Raw genomic sequence first — 23919 nt, 5'->3', positions numbered from 1 at the left:
ATGTTTAGACTATTTTTTAAAAGTGCGTTGTTACATCCACATTTCACTTTTTCTTTTCTTCTTTTTTTGAGACGGAGTTTCGCTCTTGTCGCCCAGGCTGGAGTGCAATGGCGAGATCTCGGCTCACTGCAGCCTCCGCCTCCCGGGTTCTAGCGATTTTCCTTCCTCAGCCTCCCGAGTAGCTAGGATTACAGGCGCCCGCCACCATGCCCGCCTAATGTTTGTATTTTTAATTGAGACGGGGTTTCGCCATGTTGGCCAGGCTGGTCTCGAACTCCTGACCTCAGGTGATCCGCTCGCCTCGGCCTCACAGAGTGCTGGGATTACAGGCGTGGGCCACCGCGCCCGACCACACATTTCACTTTTATTCGGATCGATCAGTAAACTCTTTCGCAAACCCTCAAACTCTCCTGACCACTCTCTCAGGTAGCAGCGAGTTCGCCCGTCCTCAGGAGGCGGGGCCTGCGTGTCGACGCACAGCGAGCACGTTGACGTCTTGGCGCACCGTCCGCGGCACCGCCCACCGACTTGAATCCCCGCGCCTCTGAGGACTATGAGGCGGGCGCCAACTGCCTGTGCGGCGGGGCCCGAGGCAGCGCGGGAGCGGGGCGTTGAGGGGCCGGCCTAGCCTGGGACTCTGGCCTTGCGTCTTCCGACCGAATCGCCGCTCCTGAGCCCGGTGCGGGGCCGCCGCCATCGCCTGGCCGTGGGTGCCGGAGCGGCCAGGCGGCGACTCAGGGTTCCTGGGTGGGCGCGGGCGGCGTCTCAGCGGCGGGCATCTCCCGAGGCCGCCCTCGGGCCATGATCGACTCCGTGAAGCTGCGCCGCGACAGCGCGGCGGACTTCTTCTCCCACTACGAGTACCTGTGCGCCCTGCAGGACTCGGTGCCGCTGCCCTCCGTGCGCGCCTGTCTCCGGGAGGGCGTGCTGGATTTCAACGCCGACCGCCTCCGCGGGGTGGACTGGGCGCCTCTGCTGAGCACCCTCAAGATCAATAAAGACCTGCCCTTGATCTCCATTAAGAGCTTCTTCCAGCCCTGGCTGGGGGACACAGGTTTGTAGTTCCCGCCTCCAGGGCCCCTCAGTCGGTGCGGTGAAGTGGGTTTTTAGGTGGGTGGTGTCCATTGCCGGGGTATGTGTGCAGTAGACGGAGTGTGCGGCCTGGACACTCAAGAGCTAGGTGAGTGGTTTAAGGTCTCTAGGACTTCAGCGTGCTCATCCGTAACATGGGCTTAATAACGAGACCCAGGTTATGTGCGCCTTTGCAAGGATCCCCTGCGCTGCTGATGCCTGCAGAGCTCTTAGCACAGTTTGGGACGTCATTAAACATTTGACAGATGTTACCTATTTTATTGAATGACTTTGATTTGCCTGATGGAGAACTAAGCAGGTAGGAAATTAATACATGTCAGCCTTTGTCTTTTTTTTTTTTTTTTTGAGAGACTTTCACTCTGTCTCCCATGCTGGAATGCAGTGGCGAGATCTCGGCTCACTGCAACCTCCGCCTCCCGGGTTCAAGTGATTCTCCTGCCTCAACCTCCCGAGTAGCTGGGATTACAGGCGCGCACCACCATGCCCGGCTAATTTTTGTATTTTTAGTAGAGATGGGGTTTCCCCATGTTAGCCAGGCTGGTCTCGAACTCCTGACCTCAGGTGATCCGCCCGCCTCGGCCTTCCAAAGTGCTGGGATTACAGGCGTGAGCCACCGCGCCCGGCCTGTCTTAATTTTTTAAGGTGTATATAAGAAGTTTGTAAAGTGCTTTACAAATAGAAGCCATTTGTAAATGTATAGTGGTATAATTAGGGATTCAGACTCTGATTATTCGGAAAATATGTTAGGTCAACCATGATATATGACAAAATGCTGTTATTCTTTTGAGCACTTAGCATTTTGTACATAATGGAGGCAGCTTCCTATAGAAGCTGACTAGGTAACAGGAGGGAACAGTTTGTGCCAAAGTTTTGGAAATAGGAGAGAGTATGCAAGCTGAGGTACAGGAGTGGAATTTAGGGTTTGAGAAAGAGCAGAGAGAGTTGAGGCTGGAAACCTTCTGGGGGCCAAACAGGGAGGGTCCTCGTTTGTCCTGTCATGGAATTGGATGTTTATCCTGAAGGTTTTGGGAAACCGCTGTAGGATGATGAGATGGAATTTCCATAGGAGCTCACTCTAACCTCCATATGGAAGGCAAATTAAAATTGGAAGGATGGTGAATTGTAATCTAATGGCCCAAACTAAGGTATAGAAAAGAAGGGCTGGGGCCGGGCACCGTGGTTCACGCCTGTAATCCCAGCACTTTGGGAGGCCAAGGCGGGTGGATCACCTGAGGTCAGGAGTTTGAGACCAGCCTCACCAACATGGTGAAACCCCCATCTGTACTAAAAATACAAAAAAAAAAAAAAAAAAAAATTAGCGGGGCGTGGTGGCGGGCGCCTGTAATCCCAGCTACTCGGGAGGCTGAGGCACGAGAATCGCTTGAACCCAGAAGGTGGAGGTTGCAGTGAGCTGAGATTGCACCGTTGCACTCCAGCCTGGGCAACAAGAGCAAAACTCTGTCTCAAAAAAAAAAAAAAAAAAAGAAAAGAAAAGAAAAGAAAAGAAGGGTAGGATTTCAGATATCTAAGAGAATGGATGGGGCCTGGTGACCAGTTAGAAGAGGAGGGCAGCAAGTGTGGGTGACAGTTTACAGCAGCGTCTGTAAGTGAAACACAGCAGCATCTTTTCATGACACACAGCCGAGTTAACTCAAATGAGATTGGGGGTGGGAAAAGGATCTCAGTTTGTCTTTGGTGTTTTAAGAGGGTCCTGTGGGACATCCAAATGTGTCTGCTAGGCAGATCTGGGCCCAAGATTTAGGCTTTGTGGGGGGACAGGTATTTGAAGGCATGGGAGGGACCTAGATTACCCACAAAGAAGATCCAGATAACTGTAGGTCTGAAAGGTGTTTTTTAAGTGGATATGGACGTGAATATGTTTATAAGCTGAGAGAAAGAGGGAGGGTGTGCGAACTGGGAGAGGAAATGGTTGTTGATGTGTTTAAAAACAACCTGACCACTTGGCGTGTGCCCGGCCCTTTTCTAGGCTCTGGGGTTAGCACCATTTCTTCTGCAAGGACAGTTCAACACATCTGCTTCTGAAAATAAGTCAGATTATTCTCTACATCTCATTCAGGTGCAGGAACTGTTCTGTACCTCTGAATGGACTTTACTTAACCAAAGTAATAACAGGAACCAGGCCAGGTGCGGTGGCTCACACGGGTAATCCTAACACTTTGGAGGCCAGGAGTTTGTGACTGGCCTGGGCAGCACAGTGAGACCCCTGTCTCTACAAAAAGTAAAAAATATTAGCTGGGCTTGGTGGATCTCTTGAGCCCGGGAGGTCGAGTCTGCAGTGAGCCATGATTTTGCCATTGTACTCCAGCCTGGGTGACAGAGCAAGATCCTATCCATGACCCTCGCCCCACAAAAAATAAAAAAACCAGGAACCAAAATAAATTAAAGATGGGAGGGACCTCAGAGTCAAGGCTAGCCTACTAGATCTTGCCTAATATTTTGCACTGAATGTAAGAAAAACGTATTACAGAGCATTCTCGTCAGATATTCTTCACTGAACCTTCTTTATCTCTTGCATCCAGTGGGTCTAGGTTGTAGATTTTAACCTCCTACATGTTGCTTGTCCATCCTTAATTACATTTTGCCTGGACTATCGCAGAAGCTCCTAGCTAGTTTTGCTGCCCCTGAGCTTGGTTTTTCTCAGTTCATCTGCCTACTTTGGTTCAAGTGATCTTTCGAAAAGGAAAAGACGTGCTTAAAGTGGCATGCCCACGCAGGACCAGTGTTTATTGGTTGCTTGTGTTCTGCACAGAGGCACTGAAATCCCTCATGGGGTTAGTTGGTCTTGAGGAAGGGGAGCTTTTTCTCATTTCTTTTATCTCTTTGGTACTCCAACAGTGAGGTACATTTTTCTAACCTGCTAGGGGTATCCTTAATGTGTCAGTGGTAGCCCTGGTCCTCATCACCTGTGAGGTAAAGGTCAACTCCCCCAGGCATGCTTCTCCCTGCCTCTCTGTAAATTTCTGACTCTTCCCGCTACAGCTCTGGGCTTTAGTCAGATCCACCTGCAGTTTTCCAGTGCCCGGCAGGTGTCAGGCTTAGATGCCTTTGCTCTTGCTGCTCCCTCTGGTTAATGCATCACCCACTCTCACCCCATGTTTTCATTCTCATCTTTCTAGATTCAGCTTCAGGATTATCATGAAGCCATCGTTTCAGTGCAACTTCTTTGCTTCCATAAGAATGTCTATGTATGTAATTTGATATATCTTTTTTTTTTGGATCAATGATAATAACTCAATCCTCTATTTGACAAAGAAGAAGGAGAAGGAAGAGGAAGAAAAAGAAAGTGGGATAAAGGATCAGAAAGGGAGGAAAATAGAAAAAATTAGAGTATGACTCCAGGGTAGACCTGTTTTGTTGTCGCTTGGTCGGTTGGTTGGTTTGTCAGTTGTATTTTTCATATGTTTCGCCATGTTGGCCAGGCTGGTCTCGAACTCCTAGCCTGAAGTCATCAACCCGCCTCGGCCTCCCAGAGTACTGGGACCACAGGCGCGAGCCACCACGTCCAGCCCCCACATTGCTTCTGGCCTCTGTGGTAAACCTCCCAGATGGGGCAGCCGGGCAGAGGCGCTCCTCACTTCGCAGACGGGGCGGCCGGGCGGAGGCGCTCCTCGCTTCCCAGACGGGGCGGCCGGGCGGAGGCTCTCCTCACATCCCAGACAATGGGCGGCCGGGGGGAGACGTTCCTCACTTCCTAGACGGGGTGGCGGCTGGGCGGAGGCGCTCCTCATAACCCAGACGGTGGGCGGCCAGGCAGAGACGCTCCCCACCTCCCAGACGGGGTGGCAGCCGGGCAGAGGCTGCAATCCCAGCACCCTGGGAGGCCAAGGCAGGCGGCTGGGAGGCGGAGGCTGCAGCGAGCCAAGACCACGCCACCGCTCTGCAGCCCGGGCAACACAGAGCACCGAGTGAGCGAGCCTCCGTCTGCAGTCCCAGCACCTCTGGAGGCCGAGGCGGGCAGACCACCGGAGGTCAGGAGCTGGAGACCAGCCTGGCCGACATGGCAAAAGCGTGCCTCCAGCCAAAGGAGAAAAACCAGGGAGGGCTGGTGGTGCTCGCTGGCAATCCCAGGCAGCCGGCAGGCCAGGGCAGGAGAATCACAGGAGACGGACGCAGGGAGTCTGCAGCAAGCCGAGTGTACTCCAGCCTGGGCCACAGAGGGAAGAAAAGAAAAAGAAAAAAGAAAGAAAAAGAAAGAAAGGAGGAAGGAAAGGAGGAAGGAAAAGAGGAAGGAAAGGAAGGAAGGAAGGAAATATCTTGTGTGGCTTGAGTTTACATGTGTCTGTGCTTAAGAGGACTTTAAAGGACATGGCTCATTTCTATGTCTTAGCACATGTTTTGGAATGATACATTGTATGATTGAAGTCACTAACTTTCGTTTATCTTTGTTTTAGGTTCTGACATAAATAAATTTTGCAGAAGTCGTGTTCCTGCGATAAGATACAAAGATGTGACCTTCCAGTTGTGTAAAGCTCTTAAAGGCTGTTTAAGTATATCAAGTGTGCTAAAGAACCTGGAGCTAAATGGACTAATTCTGAGAGAGAGGGATTTAACTATTTTAGCAAAGGTAAGCTTTGTCTCATTTGGCCTGTAGACATTTGATAGTTGCTTTTAGAGGACAAAAAACCTCAATAACATTTTTAACTTTTCCCCCTCATTAAAGGGATTGAATAAATCGGCTTCTTTGGTGCACCTGTCTCTTGCAAATTGTCCAATTGGAGATGGAGGTTTAGAAAGTGAGTTTAAATCTCATTTAACTCTTATCCTATCAGGCTGGTTTCATGTTTCCCTACATGCCATGTTAATTCCCATCTGTACCTTTTTCTTACTACTGCCTCATGTGCTTGTTCAAACCTTGGTCCAGTCTCAAGTCTACCATGAAAGCTTGGCATGCTGAATATAATCTGAACTAACTTTACTTAAGTTTGTGTTAAACCACAGACCACACAAATATATACCATCTGGTATTCTCTGTTTTTTTGTGTTTGTTCATCTTTTAGAGTTTTTCTTCAAGAAATATTTATGGGAAGGAAATAGCAAGATGTAAAGAGGCCGGGCGCGGTGGCTCACGCCTGTAATCCCAGCAATTTGGGAGGCCGACGTGGGTGGATCATGAGGTCAGGAGATCGAGACCGTCCTGGCTAACATGGTGAAACCTCGTCTCTACTAAAAAAAATACAAAAAAATTCGCCAGGCGTGGTGGCGGGTGTCTGTAGTCCCAGCCACTAGAGAGGCTGAGGCAGGAGAATGGTGTGAACCCGGGAGGCAGAGGTTGCAGTGAGCCAAGATCGCACCACTGCACTCCAGCAAGACTCTGTCTCAAAAAAAAAAAAAAGAAAAGATGTAAAGAGAAAAATCCTCATTACTTTAAATAATTAAAACATATATACAATCAATTTTAATGCACTGTGGTATGTTCCAAAATAGGAAATATAAGCAAAGTGCTGTATAGGAGCGTATAAAAGGCTGACAGACTTGGGGGGAAGGGATTGGAATCATGGAAATAATCACAGAAGGTGACTGTTGGTTGGGATCCTGAAGTCTTGACTTGTGTTCGTTGTGTGGAATAGTGGTCTGGAGGGGTAAGGAAGCCTGCATTTCAATTTGAGGGAGCAGAGAGTTAAAAGGCCTCTGTCTTCTATTGTTCTAGTACATTAGGTGCTCTAGTATAACACCTAATAAAATTCTGGGTTTATAGTTGACACTGAATTGTTGGTTGATAACAGATTGAGGTCTGCTCTTGGAAATGAAAATAGGAAGAGTTTTATGTTTTTTATGTTTTTCTTTCAGATGTCTCAAAAAGTATATAGAACTGTACCGTGGTCGGGAGTAAGGTTTCAGTATTCAGTCTGTTCAATTTTGGCATCTAAATAGAATTGAACTATTGCAATAAACTGGAGTAACTCTTTGTTACTGACATATTTTAGAATGTACCAATCAGTTGCTTAGGTAGATTGTCGATAGTGATTTTAAGAATATAACTATAAAATAGAAAAGACATAAGAAGAGCAAATAAATCAAGATTGACTAGATTGTATACACTCTTCATCTTATTGTATGTGGTTGTTTTTCCATTTTAGTTATTTGTCAAGGTATAAAGAGCTCTATCACTCTTAAGACAGTCAACTTCACAGGATGTAATCTGACATGGCAGGGAGCAGATTACATGGCCAAGATCTTAAAGGTAACTTTATGTTCCAACTTCCATGAAAATGTGTTGTATGATTGCCACACATTAATATTTTGATACAAGACAGCAGTTATTTTTGTCTTTTGATACATACGGGCATTGCAGTTTTAATTTTGTTTAAAGAATGTGACCAATTTTCAGCCTGGGGTTCTACCATTTAGTAAAGGTAGTATGCTTAATCTTAGAAATAGGAGACCTAAAATATAATAATTAGGTTTTTCTGTAAATATGGTTTGTAAAACAATAGTTTTAAAGGTGCCTTAACAACTTTATAGTAGTTATTACTACTGTATTTAGGATAAAATTACATAATAATGTGACATGAAGGCTTTTTAGTAATTTGATGGTATAGATCAGGGGTAGTCAAACTATGGCCTGTGGACCAAATCTAGCCTATCACCTATTTTTGTAAATAAAGTTTTGAAGCATAGTCATGCCCATTTGTTCACATATTAACTATTGCTACACCCTACACTAGGAGAGTTGAGTAGTTGCAAAGGAAACTATATGACCCACAAAGCTGAAAATGTTTATTTTGGGGCCTTTACAGCGCAAGCCCACTCTCCGTGGGATAGACGGTGGTTACACATGTGGATTCTGAAGCCAGATGGCCTAGGCTAAAACCCGAGCTCCCTCCCATTTAATAACTTGTGACCATGGGCAAATTAATTAACCGCTCTGTTCCTCCATTTTCTCATCCATAAAATGTGTATAATAAGAAAACCTGCTGTGTCTGTCATTCTTAGGATTTAATGAACTAGTGTGTACAAAATAGTGCCTGGCTATGTAAGTGTTTGCTGTTATTTCCTCTTACTGCTTTTATACAGTTATTATGAATAGCAAATGACACCAACAATTTCCATTTGACAGTCATAGGAGCTTTGAATCTTTCGTTGTTTAGAATGTAATAAATTTTTTTTTCTCTTAAAATCAGTGTTCCCTGTTACCAAAATTTACTTTATGGATATAGATAAGTGATTATGTCTTTAAGATAATACTTGTGGTTAAAACTCAAACCACCAATTTCCTAAGGCATATCAACCTTGCTTTGTGTATTCTAGGCCTCTAAATTTGGTGTGCATACCCTAAGTAATATGTGAGATCCCTTGGGTTAGGAGAAGAAAATATTAACCTCTATATTTTTATATCATTTAAAAAAGATCTGTTGTTTCTGTTTGATTTGTAATATACATAAAATATGTATATAGAACTTCCTTTATATAGTTTATTAATAAAGAACATACATGTTAAATGTTTACTTGTGGGATGTCCAGTCAAGTGTTTAGAGACCACTGGAGGACAGAACGATATGATTTAGAGGCTCAGCAATGATAGAATTTAGAACCAATACCTTCACTTGGCATATAAAGAAAATAAAATTCTTAGAAGTTAACTAAGTTGTCAGTTTACATAAAGTAATCAGTAACAGGTCATTAGTGGTTAGGGTCACACAGCTAGTCAGTGACAGACTAGGATCTGGGTCACCGACTCCTTACTCAAAATCTACTATTTAATCAGTCTCTCAGATTAACCCACCCGGCATATGTACCTGGTGTGTGTGTAAAACTCTGATGTAATCAGCTGTACTTAGTTCCTTTTAGTGTTCCTATCTCTTTATCCAAGTGTATTAATTTCATCTTATTAAATCTTTGAAGTATCAGACCATGAGAAGGCATGAAGAAACCTGGGCTGAGAGTCTTCGCTATAGGAGACCTGATCTTGACTGTATGGCTGGCTTAAGACGTATCACATTGAATTGCAACACACTCATTGGTGACCTAGGTGCAAGTGCTTTTGCAGACTCTCTCAGTGAGGATTTATGGCTGAGAGGTAAGTTAAATAAACTTGTAAGATGGAAAATATTGAATTTTTTGATATTAAATATGCTTAACTCTTGGCACAGTAATGTTGTCCTAAGGTTTTTTAAAAAGCCTCTCTTTTCTAATAGGTTTTATTTTGTTTTTAAGCCTTTGTAAAAGTTACATATATTCTTTATAGAAAATATCAAGTAACAAGAAAAATAGTACATATAATCTCAATGCCTGGAGATAAAATGTTCATTTTGGTGTATACACTTTCAGTATTGTTTTTTCCTGCAGATACATTTGTGTGCTTAGAGTTACAAGAACAGAACTATAGTGCACTTACCATTTTGTAACCCTGCTTTTTTTATTTAATGATGTATCATGTAGTACTCTATTACATTGAGGCATAATAATTTAATTCCCTGCTATAGATATTTAGGCAGTTTGTGCTTTTCCCCTGTTATAAACAACTCTGTAGTAAACTCCTTATGTATACATCTCTGTGTCCATTGAAGTTACTTTTTTTTTTTTTTTTTTTTTTTGAGGCAGGGTCTTTGTTGCCGAGGCTGGAGTGCAATGGTGTAATCATACCGCACTGTAGCCGTAAACTCCTGGCTCAAGTATCCTCCCACATTACCCCCCTGAGTAGCTGGGACTACAGTTGCACACCACCACGCCAGGCTAATTTTTGTGGAGACAGGGTCTTGCTGTGTTGCCCAGGCTGGTTTCAAACTCCTGGGCCCAAACAGTTCTCTTGCCTTGGCCTCCCAAAGTGCTGGGATTCCAGGCATGAGCCACTGCGCCCAGCCTGAAGTTACTCCTGTAGGACAAATTAGTAAAGTTGAGTAACTCAGTATAATATGTTTCTTAAAGACTTTTGATACGTGTCACCAAATTGCCTTCCAGAAATGCTGTGCCATATTATAGTCTCATAAATGCTGGATTGTGTCTATTGTAAAACCTTAAACTTTACAAAAATGAGAACTCCCTTGCTTTTTCTTTTTTAATGCAAATGGGATTGCTCTCTGAATTTTATAACTTTTTTCACTCAGTCTAGCATATCTTAATAAGTTTACATTTACCATATCATTTTTAGTGACTCTTCAGGGTTCCATTTGTTAATATGCAATAGTACACTTAGCTTATCCATTCCTATTAGATGTATAAGCTATTTCCAGTTTTTCATTGTTATAAACAGTACTTTGATACCTGTCGTTGCCCGTGTCTCTTATAATTTCCTTCTGGTAAATTCTTAGAAGGAGAGTTGCTGTGTTAACAGAGTCTGCACATTTTAAAGGTTTTTTTAAAATGTGACCTTCACCAATCTGATAGAAGCATAATCACATTTAATTGTTTTAGTTTATATTCATTTGATTTACTAGTGAGATTTACTGGTTATTTTTATTAATTTGGCTAGTTGGATAATTACATCCTGTGCTCAGTCTTCTGCAGCAAGAGTTTGTAAAGGTTTTACCATATTCTATCAGATCCATATATTTGACTTATTTCTGTGTGTCTTGTGGTGTCTTAGTTAGGGCTTCATAGAATATTCTATATTATATATAGTATATATTATATAACTCTGTTATAGAAGCATATAACAGAATTATATTCTGGGTGGCTTAAAGAGAAGACATTCATTTCTCACAGTTCTAGAGTCCGAGAAGCCCAAAATCCAGATGCCAGTAGATAGATGTCAGGTGAGGGCATTCTCCCTAGCTTATGGAAGGCTTTTATATCCTTAAATGGTGGCGAGAGAGAACTCTAGTCTCTTTTTTTTCTTATAAGGACACTAATCCCATGATGGCTCCACTCTCAAGACCTCAGCTAAACCTAATTACCTCTCAAAGGCCCCACTTCCTAATACTACTATCCTGTTGGGGGTTAGGGTTTCAATATACATTTTTGGGGAATACAGACATGTAGTCCATAACATGAGGTTTTGAAAGACTTCAGTTATTTTATGTAATGGTATACATGTGCTTTTGCTCTGATGTAATCTTTTTTTATGCCTGTACTTTTGTGATTATCCTTTTGAGTTTAAATGAGTAGATTGTTCAGCCTCAGTGTTACTAGTATTCATGAGCATTTGGTTAGTTCTTTGACCTTTTACTTGAGGGAGAGTTCTTGACCATTATTTTTTCATGATAGGTTTTTAGTATATAATCTCTATAATCTCTATTCACACATTCTTTGGATTCATTATTTCTATCTCCTTAGAGTTCTTTCTTTGTCATTTTTATTCTAAAACTAACAGTTCTTACATTTTTTTTTTGTATTTTCTTTTCCCTTTTTTAATGTAATTTTTTGAGAGTCACTTGGAGTTTGAATTTGAATTTGATGATGAATCTCGTGCAATTTCTGAGCGCCACCCAGTTTTTGCCTATGAAGTTTACACTGCCCCTAGCATCCTTGTTAGTTATGAACAAATATTCATTCTGTGATGTTTTATGTAGAGTTATTTTTCAACTCTGTAATTGTAAAATATGTTGGGTAATTTATTGGTACTAAAGGGAGGGTAATCATGACACATCTATGAAGAGGGTTTCTTTTTTGTATTATGTGTGTGCATATGGTTTTGTATTTTTATTTTTTCAATACTCAAGATTAAAAACTGGCCATGAGTAGTCTTGGGCAGGAGTCTTCCAGGCATGAATAAGTGGGAGTTGTCTGTATGTTAAATCTGTATAGAATTGGCCGGGCAAGGTGGCTCATGCCTGTAATCCCAGCACTTTGGGAGGCCGAGGCGGGTGGATCACAAGGTCAGGAGATTGAGACCATCCTGGCTAACACGGTGAAACCCTGTCTCTACTAAAAATACAAAAAAAATTAGCCATGCGTGGTGTCAGGCACCTGTAGTCCCAGCTACTCAGGAGGCTGAGGCAGGAGAATGGCATGAACCTGGGAGGCGGAGCTTGCAGTGAGCGGAGATAATGCCACTGCACTCCAACCTGGGCGACAGAGTGAGACTCCGTCTCAAAAAAAAAAAAAATCTGTATAAAATTAGCAAGTGACCCTTTGTCTTTCATCGAAAGCTCTTGACCTGCAACAGTGCGGCCTCACCAATGAAGGAGCAAAGGCTTTGCTAGAGGCCCTTGAAACCAATACAACTCTGGTCGTTCTGGATATAAGAAAAAATCCACTCATTGGTATGTTGCTACAATATTTTTTATTGACTAACAAATAGCAAAAGAAAAAGAATTTCTCATGTATTGAGAGTTTTGAAAACTTAATGTGTTTCCTTCCCTAATCTTACACTTTTGTAATCTTGCACTTTCTTATGTTTTTAGTAGATAATTTACTGATGAAAAGAGTTATACTTAAATTGCTCTTGGCAGCTACTCTGAATAGGAGTGAACCTAGATAATAAATCTACTTCCACCAAGTGCATTGTTTTCTTCTTGTGGAACTTCTGAATTCTTGGAAATAGTATTTCATTCATTTGTTGATTTGACAAGTAATTTTTGAATACTTCTATCTGCTAGATACTTGTTTAGGCACTAAACATACAGCAGTAAACCAGCTAGACAAATTCTTGGTCTCATAGAGCTTACATTCCAGTTGAGGAGTTATAGGTAATGTAATTTAGGTAGTAGGAAGTGCAAAAATACCTTAAGGTAAGAAGACAGATGGGGGCAGGTGGGACTATATTAGATAGGTTTGTTAGGGGACAGCTTCACTAAAAAAGTGACGTTTGAGCAGAGACCTGATTAGGAGAGGAACAAGCCATGGAAGATGCAGATAAAGTACCTTCCAGGATGAGGAAGCAATGAATATGTAGGTACATAGGTGGCAGGGTGGATGGAGTATTTAAGGAAAAGCAAGAAGGCCAACATGGTTGGCGCACCGAGTGATGAAGAGCCCGGTATGCTACAAAGTCAGACGACTAGCCAGGGGCCTGATCTGGTAAGGTTTGAAGGTCACGGTAAGGACTTAGATAATTCTAAATGAGCTGAAAACCATGGGAGGATTTTGAGCTGGTAAGGTTATATTCCAAGTAGTAATTCAGTCAGACGACTTGGTGTGGAGAATACACTTGTAGGGGGCTATAAAAGGGAAAGAGGGAGGCCAGTTAGGAGGCTCACACTGGTCCAAGTTAGAGATGGCTTTGGCTTCACTTAGGGTGGAAGGTTGGAGGTGGTAAAAAGTGGTTGAAGCAAGGTGTAGCTAACAAGACTTGTGGGGTATAAAGGAAATAGTAATTTTTTTTAAAAAGTCCTAGGTGATTTTGCATACAACTGAGTGGTACTGTTTATAGAGAAAAGGAGGCTGTGGAGAAGAGCAACTTTGGGGGTGCAACATGACTTTGATTTGGGTATATTAGGTGCCTTTTAAGCATCTAAGTATCTGGACAGTGTTTAGGCTTTTGATTTCCTATTTAGAGGTATCTAAAGCTACTTTAGTTCCAAAGTGTTTACACTTGATCTTTGCTACTGCCAAAATAGTAGCCATTAGGGACAATATGCGTGTAGGAATACTTTGTTTTTGAGGAAGAAGTTAGAATACTCAAAGGGGGAAAAGGTATATAATTACATTATATGGAATTCATATTTAATTTCATGGGAAAAAGCAATAATTGGTTGGCTTTTGTTTTTAAATGGGAATAGCCACTCACTGGGAAATAATTACTATAATTTCAATTTTTATTTTACTTTAGATCATTCTGTGATGAAAGCAGTTATCAAAAAAGTTCTCCAGAATGGAAGGAGTGCCAAATCAGAGGTATATCATGTTTTATTTCTCCAGAAAGAATTCTTATTTAATTGCTTTTCTTCTGGGATCTCACTGTACTGCCCAGCCTGGCCTCAAACTTCTGAGCTCCAGTGATCTTCCCCCTTCCCAGCTTCCTAGGTAGCTAGCACTGTAGGTATATATCATTGTGCCCAGCTTTTCATCTGTTTTGAATAAAATGAAACTATTAAGGCACTTTTCTGCCATCTTAAATTTACAGTCCAATCAAATGTCTTTTCTGTTTTTGTAAATACCGTATGATTCTTTAATTTTGGGTCCTAGAACTGCTGATTTCAAACCTTTTATTAACTTAGAGTATATTAACAATTTCCATTTAAGATGTAGCCCCATAAATGATCTGTAACTGAAATGTAGTGTTTATTCTCTCCCTTTTAGTACCAGTGGATAACTTCTCCATCAGTGAAGGAACCATCCAAAACTGCTAAACAGAAAAAGAGAACTATAATTCTAGGAAGTGGTCACAAAGGAAAAGCTACTATTAGAATTGGTAACCTTTTCTGTCTTGGCTTTTTAATGCTACTAGTGTTCTAGTGTGTTAAAATTAAAATATCTTCTTATTGTATGATATTGACAGTAACAACCAATATTGACTCCGTGCATATTATGAGGACTGTAATTGTTCTGATAAGATTATGAGAATTTATGGAATGTAGAAATAGTAAATGAATCATTAGGAAAGGGATGCTAGTGCTTCCATTTAAAAAATTACCCTTATTTGTTTTTCATACAATATTCATCATTTTGGATATCTTTTCTGATTCATGATTACTTTTGATACTTTGCAATTGAAATTTGGGATGCACTTTGATGACAGTTTTAGCAGTGCTTTTGTATGATTTTGTTGTTGTTAATGAAGAATTATCCTTTCATACTATAGAAAACAAAATTTCTTCTCCGTTCCATTTTTTTTCCCGTTTCCTCCTCCTTCCTTACAAATTCTTACCCAGAGTTGTTGAATCAGGTAGCACTTTGCTTCTTTCAAAGATGAAATAACCTTAAAATGTATGTAATCCTTGGAAAACAATACTGCAGGTAAGTTTATTACCCAGAGATGGAACATTTTAGACAAACATTCCCTAAATGTTTGCTATTTATGGTTTATTTAATCTGCCAAATAATAGTCTAGAATTTTGAAATTGTCTATAATTTTGTGACCAAGAATAATGAAAAAAAGACTTTATAAACTCTTTATCAGCTAATGGCATAAATTTCACATTCTCCTGAATATATAAATTTGGTATAATCTAGTTCTACTGATATTTTCATATTCTTTTTTAAAGAGTCTAACTTTTGTAGAACACATTATCTTTAGTCATAAGTAGCCTTTTTTTACTGATAAGAATGAGTGACAGTGGAATAAGTTAAGCCAAATCTAATATGAAAGTGACCTTTTCTTGTAAGTAACTTTGAATTTTGAAACAGTAAAACCATGAAGACTAATACAGAGAAAAAAAATTAATGTTTTTATGTTTGTAATCTGCCAGTTTCCCAGAAAAAGGTTTGTGGTGACTTTAGTTACATACCCTGTACATTAAGATCACCAAACAATTAACACCAGATAATCTTTTATTTGGATGCTACTTGAAATTTTTAAAAGATATCACTTGACTTAATATCACTGAACTGTACACTTAAAAATGGCTAAGATATAAAACATTTAACATAAAATATAAAACATTAGAAATGCTATACTTTTAGTGTCTAGTGGTATATAATTGGACATCACTGAATGAGAATAAAAAACAAAAATCTTTTTTCTTAGCATGATTAAAGAAATTGGAAATGTGACTGAAGTTTACAAGCTCACTGAGCTATTTTAAGAGTAACTTTATTTCTCGGGCTTTTTTTGTATTTGCCTCAGTAATTTGGAGACACAGAGGTAAGCCAAATCAGTGTCTGGCTGTATATTTAATAGTTAGGTGTCAGTGAGTATAGGGGTTATATAATTTATGTAAATTATGTCACATTCATATTGCAATTACGTGTGCAGACAGAAGATAGGAAACTATAATTTTTTTCATCTAACAAGATAAGTAAATTAGTTTGGTTTTAATTAAAATTTATATTTGCAGCCGGGCACAGTAGCTCACGCCTGTAATCCCAGCACTTTGGGAGGCCTAGGCGGGCGGATTGCCTGAGCTCAGGAGTTGGAGACGAGCCTGGGCAACACAGTAAAACCCTGTCTCTACTAAAATACAAAAAACTAGCCGGGCGTGGCGGCGTGCACCTGTAATCCAAGCTCCTTGGAAGGCTAAGGCAGAAGAATTGCTTGGACCTGGGAGGCGGAGGTTGCAGTGAGCCAAGACTGTGCCACTGCACTCCAGCCTGGGCGACAGAGCGAGACTCTGTCTCCAAAGAAAAAAAAAAATTTATATTTGCATTACTTTCTACACATACCACAAACAATGCACAGGAACTTTTTTTTAGGATAATTATATTAAAAACAGCACACAATGAACTGAGGTCCTATATATTTATAAGAGGTATATAAATTTGTCCAGAGAAATTGCACGGCACGATGTGGTGATTATCAATAAGTTACACTATGGGAAGTATTTGTCCTGTATTACCACGTGCACATTCTTGTAGATGCTGTCCTAAAGCTGCTAAAGTAGATCTTCCATAGTAAAATAGATTGGAAGGATAAATATAACCATTTTAAGAAACTTAGATTATTTGTTCTCAGTGATATCAGAAACAATTATATATTTAAATGTGAATTTTATTAATATTAATAGGTAGGTCTAGCTTTTGCTACCAAATATTTCATTAAAAAAACTTGACTCTTTAATACTGAAATGTAGGATAAGACTTTACACTTCATTCTGTTATCCAGTAGGTTTAATTTGTTGTCTTTGTGTTCTGTAAAAGCAAATGAACACTGAAGGTGGACAGACTTATAGGCGGCAACATTGGCTCACCTACTAACCAGCTACCTTCAGTCTTACAACTTGGATAGTTTTTACATGATAAAATTAATCTCAAATTGAAATTTTGTTCCAATTTAGAAGGTTCTGTTTGGTAGGAGTCATGGGTGGATCTATGTTCTATCCTTGAGATTCAGGAATGCCAAAAATATTCTGAGATTTAATAACTTAAAATTTCTGCATAATACATAATGAAGTGTATCACATATAATCTTTCATTCTTTAGGTTACATGTTTTACTTACCTTTGCGTGCTCTGCATGTCTCATATATTCAACTTATATTTTAGTTAAAGTGATAACTTGTTACTCTAGACAACTTATATTTTTATATATTTATTACTTATATTTAAATATATTAAAAATATATTTATTCTTATATTTATTACTGGCCTATGTAAAAAGTTATTTACAAATTGATCCTGATTTAATGGACTTGGTGTCATTGTCAGGGACTTGGTGTCATTGTCAGGTGCCTATTTGTATTCTTTTTAAGAGTATGCACGTGTGCCTATTCATCTGTAGACCTTTAGTGCATCTTGATTCTTTCTTTTTAACACTTCTCGAGTAGGATTGGCTACAAAGAAACCTGTAAGTAGTGGCAGAAAACACTCCCTTGGTAAAGAATATTATGCGCCCGCACCTCTACCACCTGGTGTGTCTGGTTTCTTGCCATGGCGTACTGCAGAACGTGCAAAAAGACACAGGTAGGGTATTTTTATTTCCTATCTTTTAGGATAAAAATGGGATTCAAAATTCTTTATTTTGGAGCTTCTATTATGTGAGAGTTCTCTGCTTATGTCTGTAGGGTAAAAATGACTCATGTGGCTTCTGCCTCATGAATACTTTAAGGAAGAAAAACAAAAAATAATCCTAAGTAGGGTTTCAAGTTATTAAGTGTCACAGCAAGCTGTATCCCTGTGGGAGTCCAGAGGAAACTGAAATTATCTCCAATTGTGCAGGTGAGAAAAGGTTTCATCTAAAGTATGTGCAGTTAAACCAAGTCCTATAGGGCAGAAATAGGAATTTGGATATTTAAGATTGGGGAAAGGGCATTGTAAAGCATAGGAAATTGTTCAATGCAAAATGATAGGAAGTGTTGATTAGACTTAATCTAACTCAGCCAACTGGCCTAACTCATTTTAGTGAATCAAACCAGATATAACTAGTTTTAGCCAGTTACCTAGGGGGTAGCTATTCATAATAATTTTTGTCAGAAAAGTCTTTTAAAAATGTTGTACTATAATTTTTTGCTTAATAAATGAATTAGATTACTATAAATTATTTTCAAATGACTGACTTTTAGTATTCAAGAAATTGGAGATTAACAATTGCTTAAGAAAACAAAGAGAATTGATTTTAAATAGGACTGGAAATAGGTGCTATGTAAGATATCTGTTCAATTGCTCAGATTAAATTGACTATGTATAATCTTTATTAGGCAACTGACGACTATACTTATTTCACAACTGGTAATGTGAATTATTATTGCCTAAACTGTAGTGCTGAGGCCCCAGTCTTTACACTTTCATTTAATAACTTCACAGTTTCATATCTTCTTGAGATACTGACTAATTTCAAGTCCCATCTTGGTCACAAGGAGTTGTGAATTAGAGAACAATTAATATCACCAGTTAAAGAAGTTAGACTGGAAATCTGAACCATCCTAAACATAAGAACTACCTGCATCTTCAGAGTCTTATCCCAAAGCCGTTCTGCTAAATTGTTCAATTTTCTCCATAGCAGAGCTTTCCAGGCCCTTATTTGGAGGTGATTTATTTCTATGCACAGTTATGTATGGATAGTATACATAATACTAGCAAGTGTTATTACCTAGTGTTAACTGGTGGTGTATTTACATCAAAATATAACTTAATTTATCGATATCTTTTTAGGGGTTTCCCATTAATCAAAACACGTGATATATGTAATCAGTTGCAGGTACGTAGTTACCATGTTTATAATATGTAGGGGATTGAAATGGGAAGGGTGGAAGATCATTCTCTGTGCTCTTTAAACTGAATAGGGTCTTAAAAAACATTTCCCTCCCTGAAGTAAATTCATTTAAAATTTTCTGGGTTCTCCCAGTGCCACAGTATAGTCATGTGGATATGTCACACAATGGAGGCCTTGTGGTTTCATCTGTGTAGACAGGAAGTCATTTCTCTGGGTGCACAAATCAGCTGTTGCTCCCAGCAAAACAAATTTGACCACCATTTCTCACCCGACACATGGAGCTATCATAGTCAAGAATGTCCTTAAGTTTAAAAGAAATGTTCTTGGGGGATACATATTTTTTATATATATATATATATATATATATATATATAATTTATATATATATATATAATTTATATATATATATATATAATATATATATATATATATATATAAATTCCAGATTCTAAAGCTAAAACAAAGCAACCAGTCCTAAAGCCTCTGCTTTCTCAGAGCTTTTCTTTCTCCCTTGTCAGGATCAAACACATTCCCTGTCATTCTGCATCATGGTATTAGAGCAAGCGAATTCTGTCAGAGTATCAGATTTTCCTTTTCAGTTGTTTTTAAAGACTGTAATTTCTCTGTAAAAGATAGCACTACTGAGATGAAGGAGCACCTGTGTGTCCGTACTGCCCCTTGCATAGCCAAAAGTAGGGGCGTGCATCTCATTCTACCATCTAGGATATTCAGGTACTGCAGGATTTATGCTTGTAGTAGATACTGCACTCTCGTGACTTCTCTTCTGTACAGTTATGTATCCCGGCACTTTTCTTTTTGTTCCGTGGACTTTTTATGGGATTGTGACACAGTCAATTTTGAAATATTTGGAAACATATTGAACAACATTCCAGTGGTGTTGAAACTTGACAGGAGAATTGCATTGTTATTACAGTAGTTTTGGCTTAAGAAGGAGGAAAAGATGAGGTTTTTGATGTCTCAGTTTTAGTTGTGTGCATGTATTTGGTTAATTTTTTTTTTAATTCTAGTTTTTATTGTATTTTGTAGAGACAGGGTCTTGCTATGTTGCCCAGGCTGATCTCGAACTCCTGACCTCAAGCAGTCCTCCTGCCTTGGCCTCCCATAGTGCTGGGATTACAGGCCATTCTACTGTTTATTATTCACAGTTTAAATTATTCTTCCAATTCTTTGTGAGGCCTCCACTGATGGATTTTTTCTCCTAAAAATCATCCTGTCTTCAAGACTCTGTGTGTGATGGTAGAGAATAAATTTCTCATCTGCAGTTGATCTGAGAAAAAATGTTTACCCTGCCTCCTCACTTGGTTTATGTGAAAAAAGTGTAATAAAATAATATGGGTTATTTTTGGAAAGATTTTATGTAAAAAAGAAAAAAATAATATGGGCGATTCCAGTATTAATTATAAACCTTGTGTGAGAGAATTATTTCAGTGACATAGCAAGAATAAGTTAGTGTCTTTTTACTTTGTTATTGATTGTGTTAGACTAAGGAGTAGTGATAGACATTTACAGAGAATGACTTAACACTTCAGAAAGATCACTTTGATTAGATGTCCTTTAGTATTTGGTATTCAGTTTATATTATTATACAATCTTGTCCTCTTTCTTTAAGCAACCAGGTTTTCCTGTGACTGTGACAGTAGAGAGTCCTTCATCCTCTGAAATTGAAGAGGTTGATGATTCTTCAGAGAGTGTTCATGAAGTGCCTGAGAAAACTAGTATAAAACAAGAAGCATTACAGGTACAAAGCTATCACTTTAAAGATATGGAGAAGATCATTTCAAACTCTAGTTAGTTTTTGGTGAAAGCTTGATTATGCACTGGACAGCTTGCATGGGAATTCTGTTTTCCCCTTCCTTCTATCTCATATCCCTTGAATGGTTCTTTATCATAGAACAAGATAAAAGGGAGGACGTCTACACTCTAAGAAATAGAAATTGAAACATGTCATCAGTAATATATTTTCCTTTCCTTGGAATCATAGAATGTTAGATTTAGGGAAGGCCTTAATGATCATAAGATAAACTCAAAGAAATTAAGCACTGAATGAAGGTAACCAGCTGATTCAGGGCTCTTTGGGAGGCCTTATCTTTTTGTGTGTGCTAGGAAGTCCACAATTAATTTTTAAAAATTAATACAATTTTCTTTTGTGCGAAACTTACAAATATAGAAGTAATTATCCCTTTTTAATATAGTTACATGTAGCTTATAAACAACAGGAATGTATGTCTCACAGTTCTGGAGCAGGAGAGTCTAAGATCAAGGCTCAGGCAGATTTGGTGTCTGGCGAGGGCCTGCTTTCTGGTTCATAGATGGCTTTTCACCGTGTCTTCACATGGTGGAAGGGCAGTTATCTTATTTTTATGTGACTATGGAAATCACTTTTTGATTTTCAAAAAATGAAGCCTGATTTTCATTTTTTAAATTAAAATTGGTGATATTTATATAGAGAAATTTTAAGATAATTACAAAAATGATAGAATATTAGAGGGAGAAATCTATAGATAATGTAGAATTGTCCCTATTATAAATGAGCACGTATTGTTTGTAGCATCTAAGTGGTTTATGACTAAGTTCCAGAGGAAAAACAAAATCCTAGAATGTCTGATTCATCTTCATTATTGTTTTAAATGTATTGTATTTATTTTCTTCACCAGGGGATTAGGAAATTGTATTCTAAAAGTGATTATAGCCATTGGGGAGACCAAGAAGGTTAGGAAATATAACTTGGGAATTTCTGATTCAAGATGCACTGAGAATTCTCTCAGCTCTTTTCTATTTTAAGAACTCCATAAAATGATGTTATCAAAATTTCTAACATATGTAAGCCTACAATAATCAAGAGAATTGAGGAGATTTCAACATATTTTTGAAATAGAGATGACAGATGGAAATGAGTATGAAACCGAAGCAGTGGAACAGAGGAAAACCATCGCCTAGAATATACACAGGGGAAGCCTACAGCTCAGAGGGAATCTAATCTAACTCCAGAAACAGCTCCATACACAGATATGCATATAGGAAAAAGGAAGGGAGCTAGAAATGTGACTAACATAGAGGGAGCTCCTTGACAGTTTGTATATGGAAGAGTTGACTCCTAGGCTTACCTTCACTCTCCTGAGATGAGATCATTTGACTTTGAAAAACAGTAAAGTAACTGGGGAGAACTAGGGTAGATAGTGTAGATTTTGCACGCTAGAAAAGGGTAGCTGAGGATATCCTGCCATATTGGCTACCCACTTCTTCATGCGTAAGAGAAGCTAGTCATCAGCTCCCAGTGATCCTCTGCTCCCTTATTCTTAAATAGAAAATAACCATGGTTCACCTGATAGTTGAGTAAAACTCACAACATGACAGGGAAAATAAAAGATGAAAAATATGTCCTGATAGGACCAGAGCTGATTAAGAGAACAAAAATACTTTAAGAAAAAAACTCTGCTTAACATCCTTAGGTTTGTTAAGCACAAGTACGAAAGATACAGTGCCTGTAAAAAAGAAATAGGGTGTTGTTTAAAAAGGAATAGCAGAAAGGAAGGGTGGTCTCTTGGAAATTATAATGGTTGAAATAAATTCAGTAGGAATTAAGGAAATTTCTCAGTAGGTAAAACAGAAAGGCAGGAATGGAAAATACAACAGACATCACACGGTAGCGAGGTTGCATCCAGGAGGTCTAACATATTACTGTAAAAAATCTCAGGACAGAAAAAAATGGATGGAAGGAAATTACAAAAAAAGAATTAAAAGAAAGCTTGCCTTAGATAGACACATATAAGTAGACAGTCTTCACTGTAAAATTTCAAGATACTGAGGAAAGAAAGAAATCCCGAGAGAAAAATACCAGTCACCTAAAAAACAATAAAAACCAGACTTTATTATACTTCTCATCAGCTACCATGGATCTTGGAATTAGAAAGATACCTCCAAAGTTTTAAAATAATTGACAACCTGGAGTTTCCCATCCAGCCAAACTGTCAGTCGTAAGTTGGGGCTGAATAGGACGTTTTGGACCTCCTGCGCTATACTTTTTCTTGTTATTTGAAAACATAGTCCCGCAAAATGAGGGTATAAACCAAGAAGGAAGATAATAGGATATCAGGGATCAGTGGTTTCAGTGTGGAGAGCAGCAGGTCTGGATTTGAGAGGCTTCCATTGGTTGTGTGACTGAGAGCTTAAAAAATCCTTGAAGCATATTACTATGTATTAGGCACTGTTAGAATGAGGGAGGGGGAAAGAGAGAGAAGAAAAGAGGGAGGGAGGGAATCAAACTCCAGAGGAGAAAGTTCTGTTGGCACGAACATAAAACAAATTACACTATGGCAGATTTTTGAGCTACCACTGATGTACAAAAGGGAAAAAAATCCACTTGAGCTTGTCTGCCCTTTGCACAGCAGTCGGTGACCACCTGTCTAATTTGTTGTACAAACCAGAACACTTTTTAATAATGTAAGCAGGTGCTGTTAACACTAACATCAAGACAAGGGTTGTAAACTGGAACAGTCCAGGGCAACTTAAGATAGGCGGTCACTCTATACAAGGGCTGTGGCACTGAAACTGTATAGAAGGCGGTGTAACCTGTATATACACAGCTACAATGTAACTCTGCAGTAGGCAGTATTAATTTAATCGTAGTAGTGGAAATACTGCTGTGGTCTGCAGCTTTGATTATCAGTTTGCATGTAACAGCAATAATAACTAACTTGTATCAGATTTAGCACGTATTGGACACTGTTCTAAGTGTTTTGCTTATATTAATTCATTTGATCCTCAGAATAACCTGTGGTAGGTGTTACTATTAGTCCTACTTTTCAGAAAAGAAGCTAAATTTAAGTAAGCCCAAACTGTACTTAAATTTAGAGTTGGATCAGGGATTTGAGCTTAAGCTTTCTGCCTGTTCTCTTAAACACTGATCTATCTGTCTCTCAAAAAACAAACAACTCTGCATATAGAACAGAATATAAATATTAACTTTAACAGTGTAAAAGCTAAGTTTGGAAGGTGGACACAGGTGGAAAGAAGGGACAAAAGTATATATGTCCTTATTTTACAAAGCAGGGCATTGAGAGAGTTTAGAGTTGATAAACAATTTAGATTTTTAAGTAATGTATATCACTAGAAGTTGAAGAGATCATGACCAATGGAAAAACTAATGGTGATACAACTTTA

General features: G+C 39.2%; 1 protein-coding gene across 18 annotated transcripts in view; it reads left to right on the top strand.

Moving 5' to 3' along the window:
* The first annotated feature begins 478 nt into the window (after positions 1-478).
* The window catches only part of CEP78 (centrosomal protein 78), a 36907-nt gene continuing 13466 nt past the window's right edge, over positions 479-23919 (top strand). For 5 of the 18 annotated variants that reach the window (XM_063636970.1, XM_055272194.2, XM_055272192.2 and 2 more), the window contains exons 1-11: positions 524-1054; positions 5505-5677; positions 5774-5846; positions 7191-7294; positions 8956-9130; positions 12141-12254; positions 13763-13827; positions 14233-14344; positions 17351-17489; positions 18678-18723; positions 20369-20497. In XM_063636970.1, the coding sequence (XP_063493040.1) occupies positions 802-1054; positions 5505-5677; positions 5774-5846; positions 7191-7294; positions 8956-9130; positions 12141-12254; positions 13763-13827; positions 14233-14344; positions 17351-17489; positions 18678-18723; positions 20369-20497 (1383 nt within the window). In that variant the 5' untranslated portion in view covers positions 524-801. Of the gene's footprint in view, positions 1055-5504; positions 5678-5773; positions 5847-7190; positions 7295-8955; positions 9131-12140; positions 12255-13762; positions 13828-14232; positions 14345-17350; positions 17490-18677; positions 18724-20368; positions 20498-23919 lie in introns of all 18 variants that reach the window. The other 13 variants (XM_063636969.1, XM_063636972.1, XM_063636965.1 and 10 more) reach the window with 8 other exon arrangements.

The sequence above is a fragment of the Symphalangus syndactylus genome, chromosome 3 (assembly GCF_028878055.3).
Source record: "Symphalangus syndactylus isolate Jambi chromosome 3, NHGRI_mSymSyn1-v2.1_pri, whole genome shotgun sequence".
Classification (NCBI taxonomy): domain Eukaryota; kingdom Metazoa; phylum Chordata; class Mammalia; order Primates; family Hylobatidae; genus Symphalangus; species Symphalangus syndactylus.
The sequence above is the reverse complement of the archived record's forward strand: the minus strand, read 5'-3'. Positions and strand labels throughout refer to the sequence as shown.